This window comes from Nicotiana tomentosiformis, chromosome 9 (genome assembly GCF_000390325.3).
Source record: "Nicotiana tomentosiformis chromosome 9, ASM39032v3, whole genome shotgun sequence".
Classification (NCBI taxonomy): domain Eukaryota; kingdom Viridiplantae; phylum Streptophyta; class Magnoliopsida; order Solanales; family Solanaceae; genus Nicotiana; species Nicotiana tomentosiformis.
Genome location: NC_090820.1, coordinates 10729442 through 10747843, shown reverse-complemented (window position 1 = coordinate 10747843; position 18402 = coordinate 10729442). Strand labels below are relative to the sequence as shown.

Genomic DNA, 18402 nt, shown 5'->3' with positions numbered 1-18402 from the left:
ATCTGGTTAATAAGTATGATCTTAAGAAGGTTTAATTAATTGCCTAATCGTCACAATCATGGTAGGATCACGAGGTGGATGTAGATATGAAGATAGTTGGTGGTGTTAGAGACTATGTAGTTCGTATGGGATTTCTATTTAGCGAAGGGTACATACTAGCAGCCAAGGCACTGGAGAAAGCGAATTTAACTGTCACGAGGATGACATGCGCCAAATAAATAACTTGAGGTATCTTATGACTGGTGTCCTACGAACGATAAGGTTAGTATTGTGGATCATCGGAATGTGTCCTATGGCTTCGCGCCAAGTGAGGGGAGTCCACTATCAACGATCAGATTGATGGGTCATGTGCTATTTCAGTTTGGGCCTGAAATGTATTTATGTGATATTGAAAGGTTCTCCGAAACTTGTATATGATTAAGAGGTGAGATTTGTATGGGATGATATTGGGGCTTGCGGTATTTCCGCGTCCTTAATAATTCTACATTTTAGTACCAGCGGGGTTACAAAAATAATTTCACAATATTCGGGGTGCTACAGTAAGTTCTTTTAATGCACCACCAACACGTGGTTCTTACAGTGGTTATTCCAGTTATCCGGCAGAGATTAAGTATGAGCAGCCGTCCCCGCAGAGGGGTTGTTATGAAAGTGGTGATACTAGACACATCAAGAGAAATTGTCCCAGACTTGGGAGGGGTAGATTTCAACAGAACACTCCAGCTACAAGCTTTATTCCAGTTGATACTCCACGTGCACAGTCAGCTAGAGGTGAAGGACAAGCGGGTAGTGGGCGCCTAAGAGGTGGAGGCCCGACCCGTTGATTTAATCACTATGATTTGGCTGAGGTCAATACACCAGATGGTGTCGTTACAGGTACGATCCTGATTTTTATTATAAAAGGATATTTTTTCTTAATTTGATTCAGTTCTGAATATTTAGGTGAGTCCTCCTATTATGCTCCACTTATGGGTGAGCTTCGTAAATTTGTGACCCACTTATATGTTTATCCCTGTGGGGAGATTTAAAGATGTGAGCCAGTGTATGTCATTTTATTTTTGGTACACCGTTGAGGGCTATAAGCCCAAAAGTAGTTTTTATTATTCATTACAGCGGGTTTAATGTGTTTCGGAATAATTAATTCCAATTTTTATGAATTGTATGCCCTACCGGTATGAGGGTTCATTATATGTTGTGAAAATTATTTATGAAATATGTTGAAAAGAAGAAAGAAAGAAAATTGAAAATTTCAGTTGGCACAATATGCAACATACTTGTGATTCAGAGTTGAGGATGAGATCCTCGTATTTTTATATGATGTGAAATATTTAAACCGGGTTGCAAGCCGCGGTGGAAGTTATGTAAAGACGAGGTCCTTGTGGTAAAATATTTAAGAGTTTAAAAAATTTTTCTTTGTGAAATTTAATTGTACAATAGTATTAATAAGGAGTCATGCCTGTTAGGTTTATTTGATAATTCTTATATATTTTTCTGTGCATATTCAACCATTTCTGTGTTGTAAACATTGAGTTCTAACTTATGAGATGAGTGCCCAGGTGGTGTTAAATGTGACTCATTAATCCGAGTAAGCAATCATGAGGTCTTCATGCCTCACATTCTGTTGTCAGTGTTGTGAAAATTCGAAATAAGGTGATGGTTAATATGAGATTAATTGATGATGCTGGAATTAATTATGAACAGCTTTTATGACCAGAGATGCGGTGATGAGCATACATATGATGTGCTTCATGTCATGATATCATTATGATAATACAGTGCTTGTGATGTCGAGATTGGTGTTATTGACATATACCTTGTGGTATTTTGTTGGGTTGTGGATGTGTTGTTAGGAATTATTTTAGTGTTACTCTGGCAGGTGGATATGCCCAATTACAGGGGAGACTCTGCCAAAATTTCTGAAAAATTTGAGAGTTAGTAAAAATTTGGAGGATTGGGATTTGCAAAGGAAGAGATAAATATGTTATGTGTTTGATGGCGAATGATCCTAAGCGGGAAAGAATGTAATACCCCAGAGAAAGTTTTGAAGTACTTCAACACTATGAAGAAAATTGATGTGTGCGTAGGCACGAGTTGCTATAGCCAGTTGAGACTAATACCATGCGTTGTTGTGAAAATCGGACCTTTTTGAAATGTTTGGAGTGTAAGAAATTGATCTTAAAGTTTACAAATATGGATAAAAGAAATAAACTCAAATGAAATGATGTTGTCGGGTTTATTTCAAATGCAATAGCGTGGAATCAACCGTGAGTATATGTGTAAAAGTAAAAATCATCAATTCGGTAACCTCAGACTAATTATTAGCAAGTTCGAGGATGAACGTTTGTTTAAGAGGTGGAGAATGTAACGACCCGACTTGTCGTTTTAAGAATTTAAGCCCCGTCTGGCAGCATAAGGCCCTGAGCAGCTTCTTATTATGTGTATTGACTTGCGTGCGTGGTTGAATTCAGTTACCGGATGATTTGGAGTGATTTGAGACACTTGGCCCCCAAAACGGAAGCTTAAGTCTTAGGGTTTTTACCGTAGTTGGAACTGTATGAAGACGACTCCAGAATGGAATTTTGATGATGTCAATAGCTCCGTATGGTGATTATGGACTTAGGAGCGTGTCCGAAAAATTATTTGGAGGTCTGTAGAGGAATTTGGCTTGAAATGGCGAAAGATGAATTTTTGGGAAGTTTGACCGGGAGGTTGACTTTTTGATATCGGGGCCGGAATCCGATTCTGAAAATTGGAATAGCTTCGTTATGTCAATTATGATGTGTGTGCAAAATTTAAAGTCATTCCAGATTGATTTGATGTGTTTCGGCACAAGACATAGAATTTGAAATTTCAAAGTTCATTAGGCTTGAATTGGGGTATGATTCGTGGCTTTGATGTTGTTTGATTTGATTTGAGGCCTCGAGAAGGTTCGTGTTATGTATTGGGACTGGTTGGTACGATTGGACGGGGTCCCGGGGGCCTCGGGTTTGATTCGGGGTGGTTCCGGACCAAGTTTGTGTGTTTTGATGCTGCTGGTTGCTCGTTCTGGTGTTGTTCTTCGCGTTCGCGAGGAGCCTCTCGCGTTCACGAAGAAGGATTTTGCCGTTGGGACTTTGTTCTTCGCATTCGCGAAGAAGGCAATTTAGTTGTTCGTCGTCTGACTTTAGAGACTCATATCTCGCAGTCTATAAGGAATTTGGAGTGATCCAAAATTGAAAGTTGTAGCCCTTTGTGTCTAGTTTTCAGAAAGATAAACATTTGTCATTTGGAATTTTGTACAAAAGGTTATGACTATTATACTAGAGGCTGTCTGAGAAGAGTTTGAAAATGACTTTTGAAGAATTTGTTCATCGCGAACGCGAGGGGAGTCTCGCGAATGCGAAGAACAAACTCCTGGGCAGCAGAATAAAGTCCAAATTCGTGTCATTCTTCCATTTTTAGATCAAGGAAGCTCGGGTGAAGCGATATTTCGAGAGTTTTTCAAGGAAAACATTGGGGTAAAAATTTCTAACTTGATTTTGGTTAAATTACATGAATCTATTATTGTTTTTATCACTAAATTAGTGAATTGAGTTGAAAAATTTAGAAAACCCTCTTGGTTTAAATTTAAGATTTGGAGGTTGAGTTATTATTAGAATTCGATAAAATTGGTATGGTTGAACTCGTATCGGAATGGGTGTTCGGATTTCATAAAAATTATGTCGGGTTCCGAGAGGCAGGTCCCGCATTGACTTTTTGGAATAAATTTCTAAGTCGACATTTTATTATCCATAATTTGTTTCCGATGAATTTTAATGAAGTTATACAACTGATTTGCATAGATTTGAGCTGTCTGGAGGTCAATTCAAGCAAGAAGGCTATTTTGAAATATCGGCCTAACTTTAAAAAGGTAAGTGTCTTGCTTAACCTCGAGTGGGGGAATTACCCCTTAGGCATTGAGTCTTATGTGCAATTTGTGTAATTGAAAACCATTTATGCGAGGTGACGAGTACGTACTTGGTTTATATGTGCAAATTTTATTGAGTTAAAGTCTCGAGCATATTGTGTAGTAAATTGGATAATTGTTGGCATATATTTAGTCATCTATTTGTCGTGCCTAAATCCTTGTTGTTGAATCTGTTGTTATATAAAAATTTGATGTAATTGTTGCTTGATTATTTATGAAATTTCGTGAATTTACGGGTTTGATAATTATTGAAATTTAATTTTATTTTAGATTTTTTCCTCTGCAAATAATTAATTAAATGAGCTTAAGAAGAGATGTTTATATAATTATTAAAAATTTGGAGTTAATGAAGATTTTGATTTATGTTGAGTAATTTCTATCTCTGTTGATTATTTTTTTGGGTGTTATACACAATGTGTGGAGCCTTCGGCTATTTGTTGTGAAATTAATTGACTTAGTTGTATCATTGAAATTTTGTTTGTAGCCATTGGGCAAATTATGATATGAATTGATTTGTTATGTTGCCTGATAATTTTTCGTGTAAATTGTTGTGTTGTGTTAATTATTATTTTGAAGATATAAGGGTGGCATTTCACTGTGGTTGTGTTTGTTGGAATATTGTCTAGGCGGAGCAATAAGGGTGGCAATAGGAGCAATAAGGGTGGCTATTGATATTGTCTGGGCGGAGCGATAAGGGTGGCTATAGGAGTAATAAGGGTGGCAATAGGAGCCATAAGGGTGGCTATTGTCAGGGACGATATGTGATGATGTGGGGTTGATGATTTTCATGTGATGTTGTGATTTGCTTGTGTTTATTTTTATACCTTGTGCAATTTATTTTGTTGTTGGTAAATTGATAATAATCTGATTTATGTTGAAATTGGGAGCCTGTGGCTATTGCCAGGCGGTTTATAAAATAAAATGTGGGCACGAGGTGCCGTGAATTGTGATATGAAATAGGGATATAGGCACGTGAATTGTCCGTGCAGTTGTGATATGAAATGTGGGCACGAGGTGCTGTGATAAAATGATAATGATATTTGGCACGTGAATTGTCCGTGCAGTTGTGATATGAAATGAGGGCACGAGGTGCCGAGGAAATATGATGATTTAGTTATGGGCACGAGGTGCCGTGAAAATATGAAAAATGGGCTAAGACCCGTATTTACGAAAAATATGAAAATGGGCTGAGATCTATATTTTTATGATTATGAAATGAGTTGTCACATGGTGACTTTTTAATTGAAAGAATTATATTCAAAATATTTATTTGGAAGGATTTTTATTCAAAACGAATTGTAGGAAAGAATTGTATTTGAAAGATATTTATTTGAGAAAATTATATTTGAAAAGATTTATTGAAAGAATTATATTTGAAAAATAATTATTTGAGAAAACTACATTTGAAAGAGAGTTAGTTGGAAGAATTATATGTGAAGGATATTTATTTGAAAAACTTGAATTAATTGGGTGTACATGTATTTATCAATTGTTGAGTGATATTTATGGTATTCTTGTTGTCTTGCTGCGCATACCACTGGTTGTTTTATCCTGGCCTTATTGCTATCTGTTTCCTAGTATTTTGTATATTATATTGCACAGGTTATTAGACTAGTGAGTGTCTTGATTGTATCTCGTCTCTACTCCATTGAGGTTAGTTTTGATACTTACTGGGTACCGACCGTAACGTACTCATACTACACTTCTGCACATTTTTGTGCAGAGCCAGGTATTGAAGATAACGAACTTGAGCAGAGTTAAAGCGGGATCGTAAGGATTCAAGGTAGAGCTGCTTGGTCGTCGCAGTACCTTGGAGTCTTTTCATTTCATTGTACTGTTAATTTATAATCAAACAGTATTGTATATTCGGTCCTCGTGATCATTCCATGTATTCAGTTAGAGTTCGTGACTCAGTACTACGAGTCTTGGGAGGTTGTATATTGTAATTATTTTCGTTGTTAGTTTCCAAAAAAAATGGCTTCAAAAATGTAATGGAAATCGGCTTACCTAGTCTTAGAGACTAGGTGCCATCACGACTCCTGTGGTGGGATTTTGGGTCGTGACACTTAACCACAATGCACACTTTATTCCTTTAATGTGTGTGTGTGTGTGTATATATATATATATATGCTTCACTACCCAACTTTTAATATAATATAAATATAAATATAGATTCGAGTTATTTAATTTTTATTCAAATTTTCTTATCTTTCAATTTAATATATTTATTACATTTATTTTACAGTGTAAAACTTGATTTGATCTACTTAAGAAAAGTCGTGGATTTGGATTAAAGATTACTTGCATTAACTATTTTTCCTCCTTCTTTCCATTAATTATTAAAGGGAAGAAAGGTATGTGTGAGAATGTAAATCAAAATTTGAATTAATTGGTTTCCATTTTGATTTCATTAATTAATCATCTCTTTGTTCTTAGTTTGCCAAGTGGCTTCTTAATAGCTAGCCACTTGGCTTAACCATAATGCAAACTTTATTCCTTTAATATATATATATATATATATATATATATATATATATATATATATATATATATAAGAGAGAGAGAGAGAGAGAGATGTGAAGGCTCCTGCAGTGATATAAGGAAATGAGATATTGTGAATTTATTTATGATTTGGGACTACGAGGCGGTACCTCGGGAGTGCCCTTGTTGATATTTCTTTATGGTTGTATTTGCCTTTGGTTATTTTGATGTTTTTCTTAAAGTTGTAAATTTTTGTTTTCCTTCCGCGAGATATTAATTGCCCTTATTCTGTGTAGTTAAATTATGACATACTACTTACTTGTTTTATCCCCATTGTCATTATTATTATTATATTATTAAATTTTTCTCCCTTTCTTTTATTATTCCAGTAGGGTCTGACCTGACCTCGTCACTACTCTACCCAGGTACTTCCTATCAGACCAGGCATCCGTGAACTAGCCGTACGCGAAAACTTCAAGATATATCTGCCAGCGTAAGCAGACCTCGGAGTCTCCTTCTGTCCTTATTATATTGTTTTCCTTATTCTCTTTAGACTCTGATGTATAGAGACACTTAGAAAAATTCTTAGAAGCTTGTGACTTATTTCTACCGGGTTTTGGGAGTTGTAACTATTTGAATCGCGGTTTGATTTATTTTTATATATTGAGATTTGAGTTTCAGTTTTGTATTCCGCATAATTGATAGGCTTACTTAGTCTTAGAGACTAGGTTCCATCACGACATCCTACGGAGGGAAATTGGGATCGTGACAGATACAAATGAACGAAATATTAAATAAAATTGTAGTATTCATTTTCTATAATTCGTTAGTAACTACTTTAGTAAATTGTTTACCTCAAATTTACCTAATATATTAAATAATTCCTAGGACCAAGTCAATAAGTGTTACGAAGTCATTGTCAATAGGGATGGATAGAAAATCAACCTACATCTTAGTCAAACTTTTCTACTGGTCAAGCAAAACTTTTGTATAGGTTAGCTCCATCATCCTGATAATTATACAAAAGTGCCGCAGGTTAGCTTTTAATTTCTTCCTCTCTTTTTTTGTTTTTTGTGTGTGTGAAATCCATGCATGTCTGAAAAAGATTCATCGACTTATTCTGGACGTATGTATAAAGCAATAATCTATGAATAAATATAAAATTCTTTACATTAGTCAATTAGGTTAAAGCAACGGGGAATAAAGCAACATCATATCTTAGAAAGCAAAAGAAAAAATGACTTGGTAGAAATGACTTTGCGACAAAGATATAGATTAGTAATTAATTAATTCCAGTATTCTGTGATCGCAAACATTGTGAGTTTATTTAGCTTTCGATGCAAAATTGACGATAGGATGACATGGAAAAAACACTACCTTGCTCAAGCACACACTAACCTATTACAAGTAGAAAACAAAAGGAAACAACAACATCAGTATACTATCAGAGATTGAGCCAAGACTTTAACTTTATGGGTCTGGATCTTAGAATGACAACAACTTTAAATATTAATAATTGAATTCTAAATTTGATATTTTTACAAATTTAATGAATTTATAATACAAATACACTATTTGAGCAAAAGTTATTGAGTTTGATCGAACCTGTAGCAAAGCTTTTACCTCCGCTCTTGTCTATAACAATTGTTTCGAATGATCTATAAGGTTTGATTTTATGACGTTTATAAGTTGAATAAAACTATAAGATAATAGTTTAAGATCACTTCTTAATAGTTTATAAATATTTACCTACATCGAGTATTTATATACCAACCTAACAAATACCTTGGTACAGGAAAGTTTTTACTATCCAAATAGTTTAGACTTTAGACTATTTAAATTTCATTCATAAGTAGTTTTTAGGGGGTTTAATTAGAGTTTCGAAAGATCCAAAAACAAAAATATGAATTGCTAGGTGAGGACAAGGCCATGACAAAGATGTATCCATGTGGGGTCTTATATATCACAATTCACAAACAACCTTTTAATATTTCTCTGGGCCTTAGAAAAGTACGAAACAACTTTATAGCTAATACTGTCAATTTCTCGAATTAAAGTATATGTATCCTTTTATCATACATTTTATTAATCTTGGCAAAAAATCTCGTTATGAATACGCATTCACATGTATTCTCTATATACACGTGGATAAGATTTTCTTCTAGTTCCATGTAACTTTTTTGTAATAAAGCATTTATTTTCTTTGTTAAAAGTGATAAAAGAAAGAGACAACACATTTTCTTTAATTTTTTATCACATTCTTGGCATAAGTATAAGAGCTTAGTCATTTTAAAGGACAATTTGGTACACAAAGTATTTTACAGTACTCATGCAGGGTTCGGAAAAGGCCGCAACTCACGGCAAAGCGGATGTAGAGTATGGCCGTTGAGTTCATCTGAACCCAGTACTTTCGCCGTGGAGAGTACACATTTATATGTGAAAATTCATTAAAATTGCAACAAATGGTAGATCTGAACCCATAATTTTAAAAATACAATTAGTATAATGCTAAAAACCTTAAAAGTTGAACTCACAGAATCTAAATCCTAGATCCGCCTCTGACTCACGGGTGTGATGTAGACAGTCTATCCTAGTGCAAACATTAGTGGCTGCTTCCACGACTCGAACTCGTGCCTAGGTCACGTGGAGATAACTTTACTGTTGTTCCAAGGCTCCCCTTCCAGCTTCATTCTGATTTCTGAAAATAATTAAGTAACTAGTAATCTTTATTGATTTTAATGACTAATTTTCCGATAATTACAACCTTAAACTTGTAAAACAGGAAAAAAAAATGAAAAAATCAAACATTTTTTTATAATTATCCAGGTGAGTTTGTGTCACCTCCATTATTCTATCGGGTACTTGTTGCTTTCCAGTTTTCAGCAACATAAGTATCGGATAACTCTGTCTATCAAGAATTGGACAGATGAGAGAAATCACCTAATATTACTAGTCTCCGCTAAGATTTGAACATGAAACGTCATGGTTCTTCTCCCACTTCAAATTAAAACATCAATCGTTTTATTGGAAAACGATCAAATGAAGGGTTCAAAGGGGAATCAACCATTCAGTTTTAAAAACTAATTGAAACTTAAATTGAAGAAAAAATAGATACGAAGGGAGGGGAATAATCCATTCTTTTTACATAATTGATGTTTCCACTATTTGGATGTGTTGGGGCTTTAATTCTTCTTCTTTCAACCATTTTTCTTTTAAACTCCTGTTCGGTTTGAATTATTTTACAATATTCACATAAAACAAGTCCTAAATATCATATTCTTTTACTTTTATTTTATACTTAATTTAGTTGTTTACAAATTCAATAAGCCACCTACCTAAGTTTGGACATAGGAAAAACTTTTGGACAAAATACGAAATTGACCGATCGACCGGGCGAAATTAATTGCATTAGCTAGCCAAAAAGTACATAAAATATGTATATATATGTATCTAATATATATATATATATATATATATATATATATATATATATATATATATATATATTAGATACATACATACATACATACATATATATATTCTTGGTTATATTTTGGGAGCGGCTAAAAGTATATATTTTTCAAAACTTTTTAGTGAGGAGAGTACAATCTTGGGCTTCTGAAATGGACTACCGCACTCTTGGGCCTGCTATCTTGTATTTGGGCCAAGTTCTCTTGGTCCATTGTGTGCGCTTTCTCATTTTGATCATTTGATTAATGGAGCAAGTCATTGGCAAAGTTATGCAAGTCTATTAAAAGCATCAGAATTTGGGAGTGCCATTAATTTCTTTTGTTTAGCACTTGTGCATGTAATGCAAGTGAATATCAGCAAAAAATGCCGACGTAAATTGAAGTGATTTCTTCTTACTCCTCCCTCATTCTCGTTCTTTTTGGTTTTGATCTGAAGTTTGATATTAACTATATAATAAGGGTGATTTTGTAGTAACATTCTTTCTTATGGGCATTTTGATACCTTTAATTTCTCTCTAGGCTATACGTGTTTAACATAATTGGCTTGGAACTTGGAAGAAACGATACAGAGAGCTGGATTTCATATCCATTTTGAAATATCGAAACTTCAGACTTGTGCTTCAATTGCAACACTTTTTAACTTCAAACAAGTTTTCTAGAAACTTTAGACCGATTGTCTAAACATGCAAAAGAACTTAAACTACCTATAACAAATGTATGACCAAACTTTGGACCACTGTCTAGATATTAATTTATAACCAAACTTTAGTTTTCTGGAGCTGGTAGTGTAACTTTTTATTCTTCCGTATGTGAACAACATATAGAGGTTATATTTATAAAACCTTTTAAAACATGGCCAAAGTATAAACTGTGCCTGTCCCGGTTAAATCCAAAAAGAAAAAAAGAAAAATTGACATCCTATAACAACACATGAATTGACAATTTTTTTAGCCTTATATTAGGTATGGCAAATATAGCCCCAAACAATTGGCATTATATAGCCAAATCTTAAAAAAACTATTCTCTTTTATATTCTCTCTCAAAAAAATTACACGCTTATTTTGGCTTCCCACCCCTTTTCTCTCCTTGTATTTCTTCTTCTATCTCTTCTTTTCTCTCATAGTTTAGCAAAAATTCTTGCAAATTATACGGAAAAAAAAAACAGTGGGATGAAAAGATAAGGTTGATCTCACATCAGAAAAAATCAGAAGCAAAAACTAAGAGAGAAAAAATATATTTCAACTTTGTTTTTCTTCTTTCTTCTTTTTTTGGTTGGATTGAATGAATGTGTGTGATTAAAATTAGTTGAAAATACCTAAACGAGGCTATATACAAAATTTGAGCAAGATTAGCAAAAACTAAGAGAGAAAATATATATTTCAACTTCGTTTTTCTTCTCTCTTCCTTTTTTTATTTGGATTGAATGAGTGGGTGTGATTGAAATTGGTTGAAAATGCCTAAACAAGGCTATATACAAAATTTGAGCAAGATTAGAAGTAATTTAGACTGGTTTCAGATAAAAAATCAGACCTAAAAATCCAACTGCGACATGTATATATCACGTTGTATATCGTGTACATAAGTGTATATCATACACAAGTTTTAAGGACGTCTGTGTATGTCACTTTGTATATTGTGTATACAACATAATTTCTTTATGGACGCCCGTGTATATCACATTGTATATCGTATATATAACACAAATTTTCATGGATATATACAGACACACATAATATACATGAGATATCACTGATGTACATAGAGATATACATGGGTTACAATAGGGGATACACATGTGGAGTCGTCTTGAACTTGAGTTTTCAATCTGAAATGTGTTATACAAAGAAGAAAAATAAAATTTTAATAAATTTTTTTGATATACACATTATTATTATGTTATACACTGTGATATACAAATAATATAATTATTAATTATTGATCAAAAAAGGATTTTTTTATATAGCATGTTTAAGCAAGTTCTAAAATATAAAAATAATAAATATAATTGCGGGAGTAAATAATATTTTGGTATACAAAAAAAATTAATTTTTGATATATACAAAGAAGAAAAATAAACTTATGATATCTATTTTGGTATACACATGTCTGATGTGCTATACACTGTGATATACAAATAATACAATATTTTTATTGTGATATACATTGATATAAAGGCAGCAATAACTATATATATAATTTTATATTATCGATATACAAAGAATGAAAATAAAATTTTAATATACATATTGATATAGACAAAGAAGAAAAAAAAAAGTTGTGATATGCATATTATTATTGTGATATATATTTATTGGCTATTTGATGTCAATATCTATAACTAGGGTTATTTTCTGCCAATTATATGAGTATGTTGTTATACCATGCCAACCCCCTCCCCCCCCCCCCCCCAAAAAAAGGGCGAAGTGCACTAGTAGACTCTTTTAAGTCTGCTATTTAAAATATATCCATAATTTATCACTTCTCTTAAACTTCAAGACTAAGTATTTTGAATTTTTCTTTAAGATTTACGGGTCGTTTGTTGGAAAACAAGCTATCCCAAGATTAATTATTCCGGAATTATTATCCTATTCTCCCGTAAGAATAAAAATAATACTACAATCTAGGAATACCTAATCCTGGAATTAGTTATACGGTGATTTTATCCCAACCAAATATGGAATAAATTTATCTCATATTTAATTTCGAAATTAATTATCCTTTATCCCTCGTACCAAAAAAGTCCTTAGTATCCTAAATGTTTGAGCTGCTAATTTAAAATCTTGAAGTTGAACGAATTGGCTAATCTTTAAATTAATTTTAAACCATGGATATGTTTTAAAAGGCATGCTTAAAAGTGGCTACCTGTTGTCATTTGTAAGGACCCTGGCTACAACTTTAGTACGTCGTCGTATTGTGATTCTAAATGTCCTTCAATCTCAATTTCTTCTTCCTCCCAAAACCACATAGATCAGATTCATCAGATTCAAACCCCCCATCTCTCTCTCTCTTCTCTTTCTCTCTCTAAGCAATGGATCCAAAAAAATCTTCACGCACATTCACCTTTCTAATACTTCTCTCTCTCTTCCTTCATTCTACTGTAAGTGTTTTTCTTCGTTTTGTATTTGGATCGATTAAATTGTAAAATTTCTGAATTTAATGTTTGAAACTTTTGATCTCAGGTTGCTGATGAATCCTCCTCGGTGTTTTTCCTCGACAATCCGTCTCACCGTTACTTCCGTTCTCCTTCCTCCGATGCTTCTTCTAAGGTATTCAGTTGTGTACTTTTTTGTTCTATAGTGATTGGTTACGGTAGTAATTTGTAGTATTTAGATGTTGAGATTGGGGAAACTTAGGAAAAATATTGTTGTGCACATTTTTGGGCACGTGGGGTTGGCCGTTGGTGTAATTAGAATTAAAGAAGTGAAATTGATAGCAAGTATAGGGATAGAAAGCTTAGCAACTTGCAATTACTGCTTTGGAGCTAAATGTTTAAAAATATTGCAAGTCAACTAGCTTGAGATTGAGTAAAAAAGTGTTTGTACCTTTGTTGGTTTGATAATTTTAAGACAAATTATTCAGTGTTAGCCCGAATAGAGAAGGACGGATTTAGATGATTCATATAGTTGACTCCAAGTATTATGGAATTGAGGTGGTGTAGTTGATTGGTTGATTGATCGCTTGGAATTTGCAAGTCAACTTACACAAAAATAATGTATTGGTGATTCATTTATCTGTTTAGTGATCTCTCTCAGATTCAGCAAAGAGTTTTGCAAGTAATCGAACGTGAAATATGTTGTGGATCATGTTCGTTGGAGAAAATGTTACACAAGTTGGCTTGAGAGCATAACTATAGGAGCTTTCAGTTATTAATCTACTAAAGTCAATGACTTGACTATTAAGATAGCTCATAGCTTAATTACTTTCAAATGCAGCCTAATGCTTGATATATGTGGCATGAGAGCATTGAATAGTGATGTATCCATAGACAAATAAACATCAAATGGGCGGAGCCCAGAGTGGTTCTTATAAAATCTGTTTTCTTTCTCAACAAAAAATAAAAAGAATAGGCGGAGCCCAGAGGCAGAAAGCTCCTGCCTAGGCGGGCTTGGTGAAAGACGAAGTAGATAGCTCCTCGTCGGAGAAACTGGCCCCAAGATTCATATGCTTTTCACTCGGTGAAACGCAGAGCACTTCTCGTTGCTCCAAGGCCCCTCTTCCACAAACAAACATCAAATACAAACCGAAAAAAAATTCTGAAGCCTCTCCAACTAATATTTTAGTATTCTATTGCAATTATTATGTTCAGACTCCAGGTCTGGTAATAGGGATTTATTTACAACATTAAGGCAGTGCATTATTGGGTTCTCATTTTCTGTTTCGCCAAGCAACTTGAAAGCTATGTTGCGCGGACTTTCCAAAATGCTACTGCACCCATGTCGGAACCTCCAAAAATGCACTACTTTTGGAGGATCTGAGACGTACCCGGCAACATTTTCGGATAGTCGTAGCAACATAGCTTGAAAATATGAAATCACAAGTTCCTCTAGATATTTTGTGCAAATTTACTCTTCCATCTTTTTTCATAACTCCATAGTTTGATCCTTTTTTATTGACTAACCGTGTGATTATCTTTCGGGCACAGGTTGGTTCCATGGCTCTTTCCGAAGTTGGTGCTGCTATATCAGTCTTGCTTGGTTTTGCACCTCCTGTTGCTCTCTCAGCTTCTAGTTCATTGAAGGTAGGAAAGCTGAATCTTATAGTAGCAAATCTTTTGAATATTAATCAAATTGTACATCATCGATATTCATATTGGTCGCAGTTGAATGAAGTACTCGTACCAAATCCATTTGATAGGCCACGTTATGTCCTCATCCTAGAAGTTACAGGAGCTGAAGGTAGGCAAGCTGGGATGACTATATTTCATAGTAGATTAACATTCTTACTGAGTTCCCTTCTCTCTGTCTCTCTCTACCTCTCTATCTTTAAGCTAAAGAACATACTTGTGGAATATTCTACTATGCTTACTTGGATTTTTTGCTTCTGATCTAGTGATTATATTAATTTGTGCTTATTTATGTCCTGTCTTGTAATAGGTGTTTCTATTGATGCCTTAAGAAGCAATGTTGTAAACGAAAATAAAGCTGATATTCAACTTCCAGGTAGTTGTCTTTATACATGTTATAAGTTTATGACTATGTTTAATTAGATTGATATGTTAATTACTTGTAAAAAGAGAATTAGACTGGTCTATTTAAAATTTAATATTACATTTTTGCAGATGCAGATGAAGTATCTCTTTTTTCATTGGATGAACCAAAAGCAGATGCTGAATATTCAGACAAAGAACTAAGTGACTTTGTTAGTGTTTGTTAGCACTTGCACGATTATCTTCTAACATTGAATAACTTCAAGGTCATTATACTTACGAGAAGTTTGATTTCTGTATGTAGGCGTCATGGTTGAGTGGTTCATATGTGAGTGGAGAGCTGACAATCCCCTTGGAGGATGATGCAAATTTGAAATTTCAATTGTCAAAGGTATTTTCGAGTTTTAACAGCCTGTATCGTGAATTTTTTCTTTTCTGGTCTTCTTTCATGTTCAGCCTAAATTTAGTGATGGTCCATTTCATTTGTCGCACAGGAAGCAGATCGGGAGCTTGTAACAAGTCTTGTTTCACTCACCCGTAAGATTCAAAGAGCAATCGAGATGCACCAAGATTTGTCAGGAGCTGTGCGCCGTCCTTCTGAGCTAATTTCTGGAAAATTTGATGGACTTAAGGTTACAAATTCTTCGAGACCTAGTCTCGTTTTCTTTCTTTTTTCCTTTCCAAATTCAGCTTTAGCACAAGTACATGATACATCTCTTTTATCTTAAACATTGGATTTAAGATCATGTTTTTTAATCTGACCGCTCAAAAGAAATCATCTCTTTTAATCTGATCCTTTTCCTTTTCCATTTTTGGGAGGTACCATCCTAGTATAGTTTCATCCCTTTTGTCTCTTATTATTCCTTCATTTCTGGATCTCTCACTGTTCTGGACATCATATTAACAAAGTGTCTGACGTACTGATTGTTCCTTAACTATTGATGATAACCTTCAGTTCCAATTACCTGCATCACTGGATGTTTTGGCCAATGTCTCTCAAAAGTTAAGTACTTCTGTTTTGATTCAGAGAAACCATCAGTATTTACACACTACTAGTGGCAGATGAGCCTATCCTCCAAAAGGAAAGATGACACCAACTGCAGATGATCATAATGTCTTTTATTATCTGTCATTTGTCTGGAAAAAAGAAGTTATTTTTCTTCTAATTTCCATACTGGTTGTACTCTGAGCTGTTTGATCTCAGTTTTAAATACATAAGAGACAAACATGAAACCTGTTATACTGGTCATACCAGCTCAATTGATCTTTTTGCTTTTTTACAGGCTCTTAAAGAGCATTATGGAGCAGAAGGTGTTGCAAAAGGAACCAAATTGTTTAGTATTGTAATGTCGAAGATGTTTGATTCGTTAACTGAAGCCTACAAAGGTTGGCTTTATTCTCTGGTTTTAACAAATTTAATTGTTTTTAGCGGCTTCACTGATCTCTGATCTCCGTATTTGATTTATGATTACAAGAGTTGACTTTAACCATTGGCAAAAGATACTCTTAACACCGGAAGCTACTTTTCAAGGGAAAAACTTGCCCTTCTTTTATGGAAAAAACATATGCAGTAATTAGGAGAAGAATGTTTTCCTTTAGTTCTTCCTTTCTGATTTTTGTTATTAGATAACATTGAGTTCTGTTTTGAAGGCAACTCTGTATTATGCGTGCAGGTCAAATTGTTGGAGTCATTGTCTGTAATGGTGCACCATCAGTAGCAGAGCCATTATTCAATGTCATTTTCACTTCTCCGCCAACTGCCCGCTGGCTGGAGGAAACAAAAACTTTACCAAATACAACAGCTATTGAAGAAATTATATTGGTTAGACGAACTGTTGCATGGATTACAGGGATCTTGCTTATTATTGCCACTCTATTGGGAGTAAGTTTTTACTAACCAAACGCTAATGCATTTCAATGCTTCAATTTTCACAATTGAAAGAGCTATTGCACAATGAGCTTCCAAGTCCCGTAGTTGTTGAACAATTGCATTAACAATTTCCTTTTTCTTAGAAAGCATATTGAGTTTCCTTTGTCTGAGATAATCTTCGAACTCAGACATGTTTTGTGGATGGGTGTATTAGACTGGGATAATTTAGTAGCTGTTTTTTGGTCTTTCCCCTTTATTTCTTTGCATAAGTTCACCACTAGCTAAAGATAGGGCGCAGTGGAAGAGAAAGATCCATGATAGGTGATACCTACTAGTATGGAATAGGTTCTAGACTTGGTAGAGAACTTCTAATATTATTAGTAGTAATACTATTATCTATATATATACTTGTTTTTTTAGTTTCACTTATATTTTATTTTGGTAATGATGATGATATGAGTTGAACTTAAAGAAAGAAACGAGGATTCATATCGCCGACCACAATTTATTTGGGACTGAGGCATAGTTGTTGTAGTATAAGATCTCCCCTAGAAATTAGACCGTGATGATGATGTTGTTGGATTTTAGCTTTCTTCCATAACATCTTATCATGTACTTTTCTGATTTGCCCCATGCATTTATTTTTCTGCAATCTCATGGCATCTTTAACTGAATGCAGATTTACTTCCTCCTCAACATGCCACTCACAAGGGACACCCTTCTCTATTCTAACGTAAAGCTCGACTAGAATTTTACAGCTGCTGCATTAAATCGTCGGGACGTCAATGGTGCAATCTGCCCATGATATTGTACAATTGTGATTCTCTCATTTCCTGTGATTTAAATTATTTTGCCAGTGCCAAAGATCACCTTATAGCTGTAATAAAGCTGGTTTTTCCTACCGGGTTTTCACGACACTAGATGTTTGTAGCTTTATATATGGAGACTTCTTCATGGAATCAAATGAGTAGTGGGCTGTTGTAGTGAAAAGGGGTTTGGAACTGATTATTATGTCTTTGCTATTGTGTATTCATTCAGATTTTGGTATGAAGTTTTAAGTTGTTGTACACCAAAACCAAAATAATGGAAACTAGTGGCTGATTCAATATTTTTGTTGATGAATAAGATTTTAAATTTTGACCATCCCTCGGTCTCTTTCCAGAAATCATGTATATTAGCTATGGAACTTACAAGTTTTTTAAGCTCAATCTCGAGCAATAGTTGACATTCTATCTCTCTGGAAGATACCAAAAGGAAGTGAATTGAAACCAATGTGTATTGAGGTTTCTTGTTCAGTTTATTAAATGAAAAAAAGGAAGCTGGAAATGAATTATTTCCCTTTTTTCTCTCTTTCCTACCTCCAGAAGCAGTGTGAATAATCAAGTTAACCCAACAGCCAACACTTATGAATTAGTAAATCTTTGAAAAAATGAAATAAAAGTTTTTTGGTGTGGTTTGTTTGATATAATCTTAAGTTGGGTAGGTTGAGTTA

General features: G+C 34.2%; 1 protein-coding gene across 1 annotated transcript; it reads left to right on the top strand.

The window, feature by feature from the left end:
* Nucleotides 1-12812: 12812 nt before the first annotated feature.
* On the top strand, nt 12813-18053 carry LOC104097012 (uncharacterized). The gene is made up of 11 exons (XM_009603509.4): nt 12813-12991; nt 13074-13160; nt 14537-14632; nt 14714-14789; nt 14988-15053; nt 15173-15252; nt 15345-15431; nt 15535-15672; nt 16324-16426; nt 16714-16922; nt 17590-18053. The coding sequence occupies exons 1-11, from the start codon at nt 12923-12925 to the stop codon at nt 17656-17658; spliced, it is 1080 nt and encodes a 359-aa protein (XP_009601804.1). The 5' UTR covers nt 12813-12922; the 3' UTR covers nt 17659-18053.
* Nucleotides 18054-18402: the final 349 nt, after the last annotated feature.

Coding starts and splice junctions, on each gene's coding strand:
- LOC104097012 (XM_009603509.4), top strand. CDS start 12,923: ATGGATCCAAAAAAATCTTCACGCACATTCACCTTTCTAATACTTCTC. Junction 15,673..16,323: donor GAAAATTTGATGGACTTAAG/GTTACAAATTCT, acceptor GCTTTTTTACAG/GCTCTTAAAGAGCATTATGG. Junction 16,923..17,589: donor TTATTGCCACTCTATTGGGA/GTAAGTTTTTAC, acceptor AACTGAATGCAG/ATTTACTTCCTCCTCAACAT.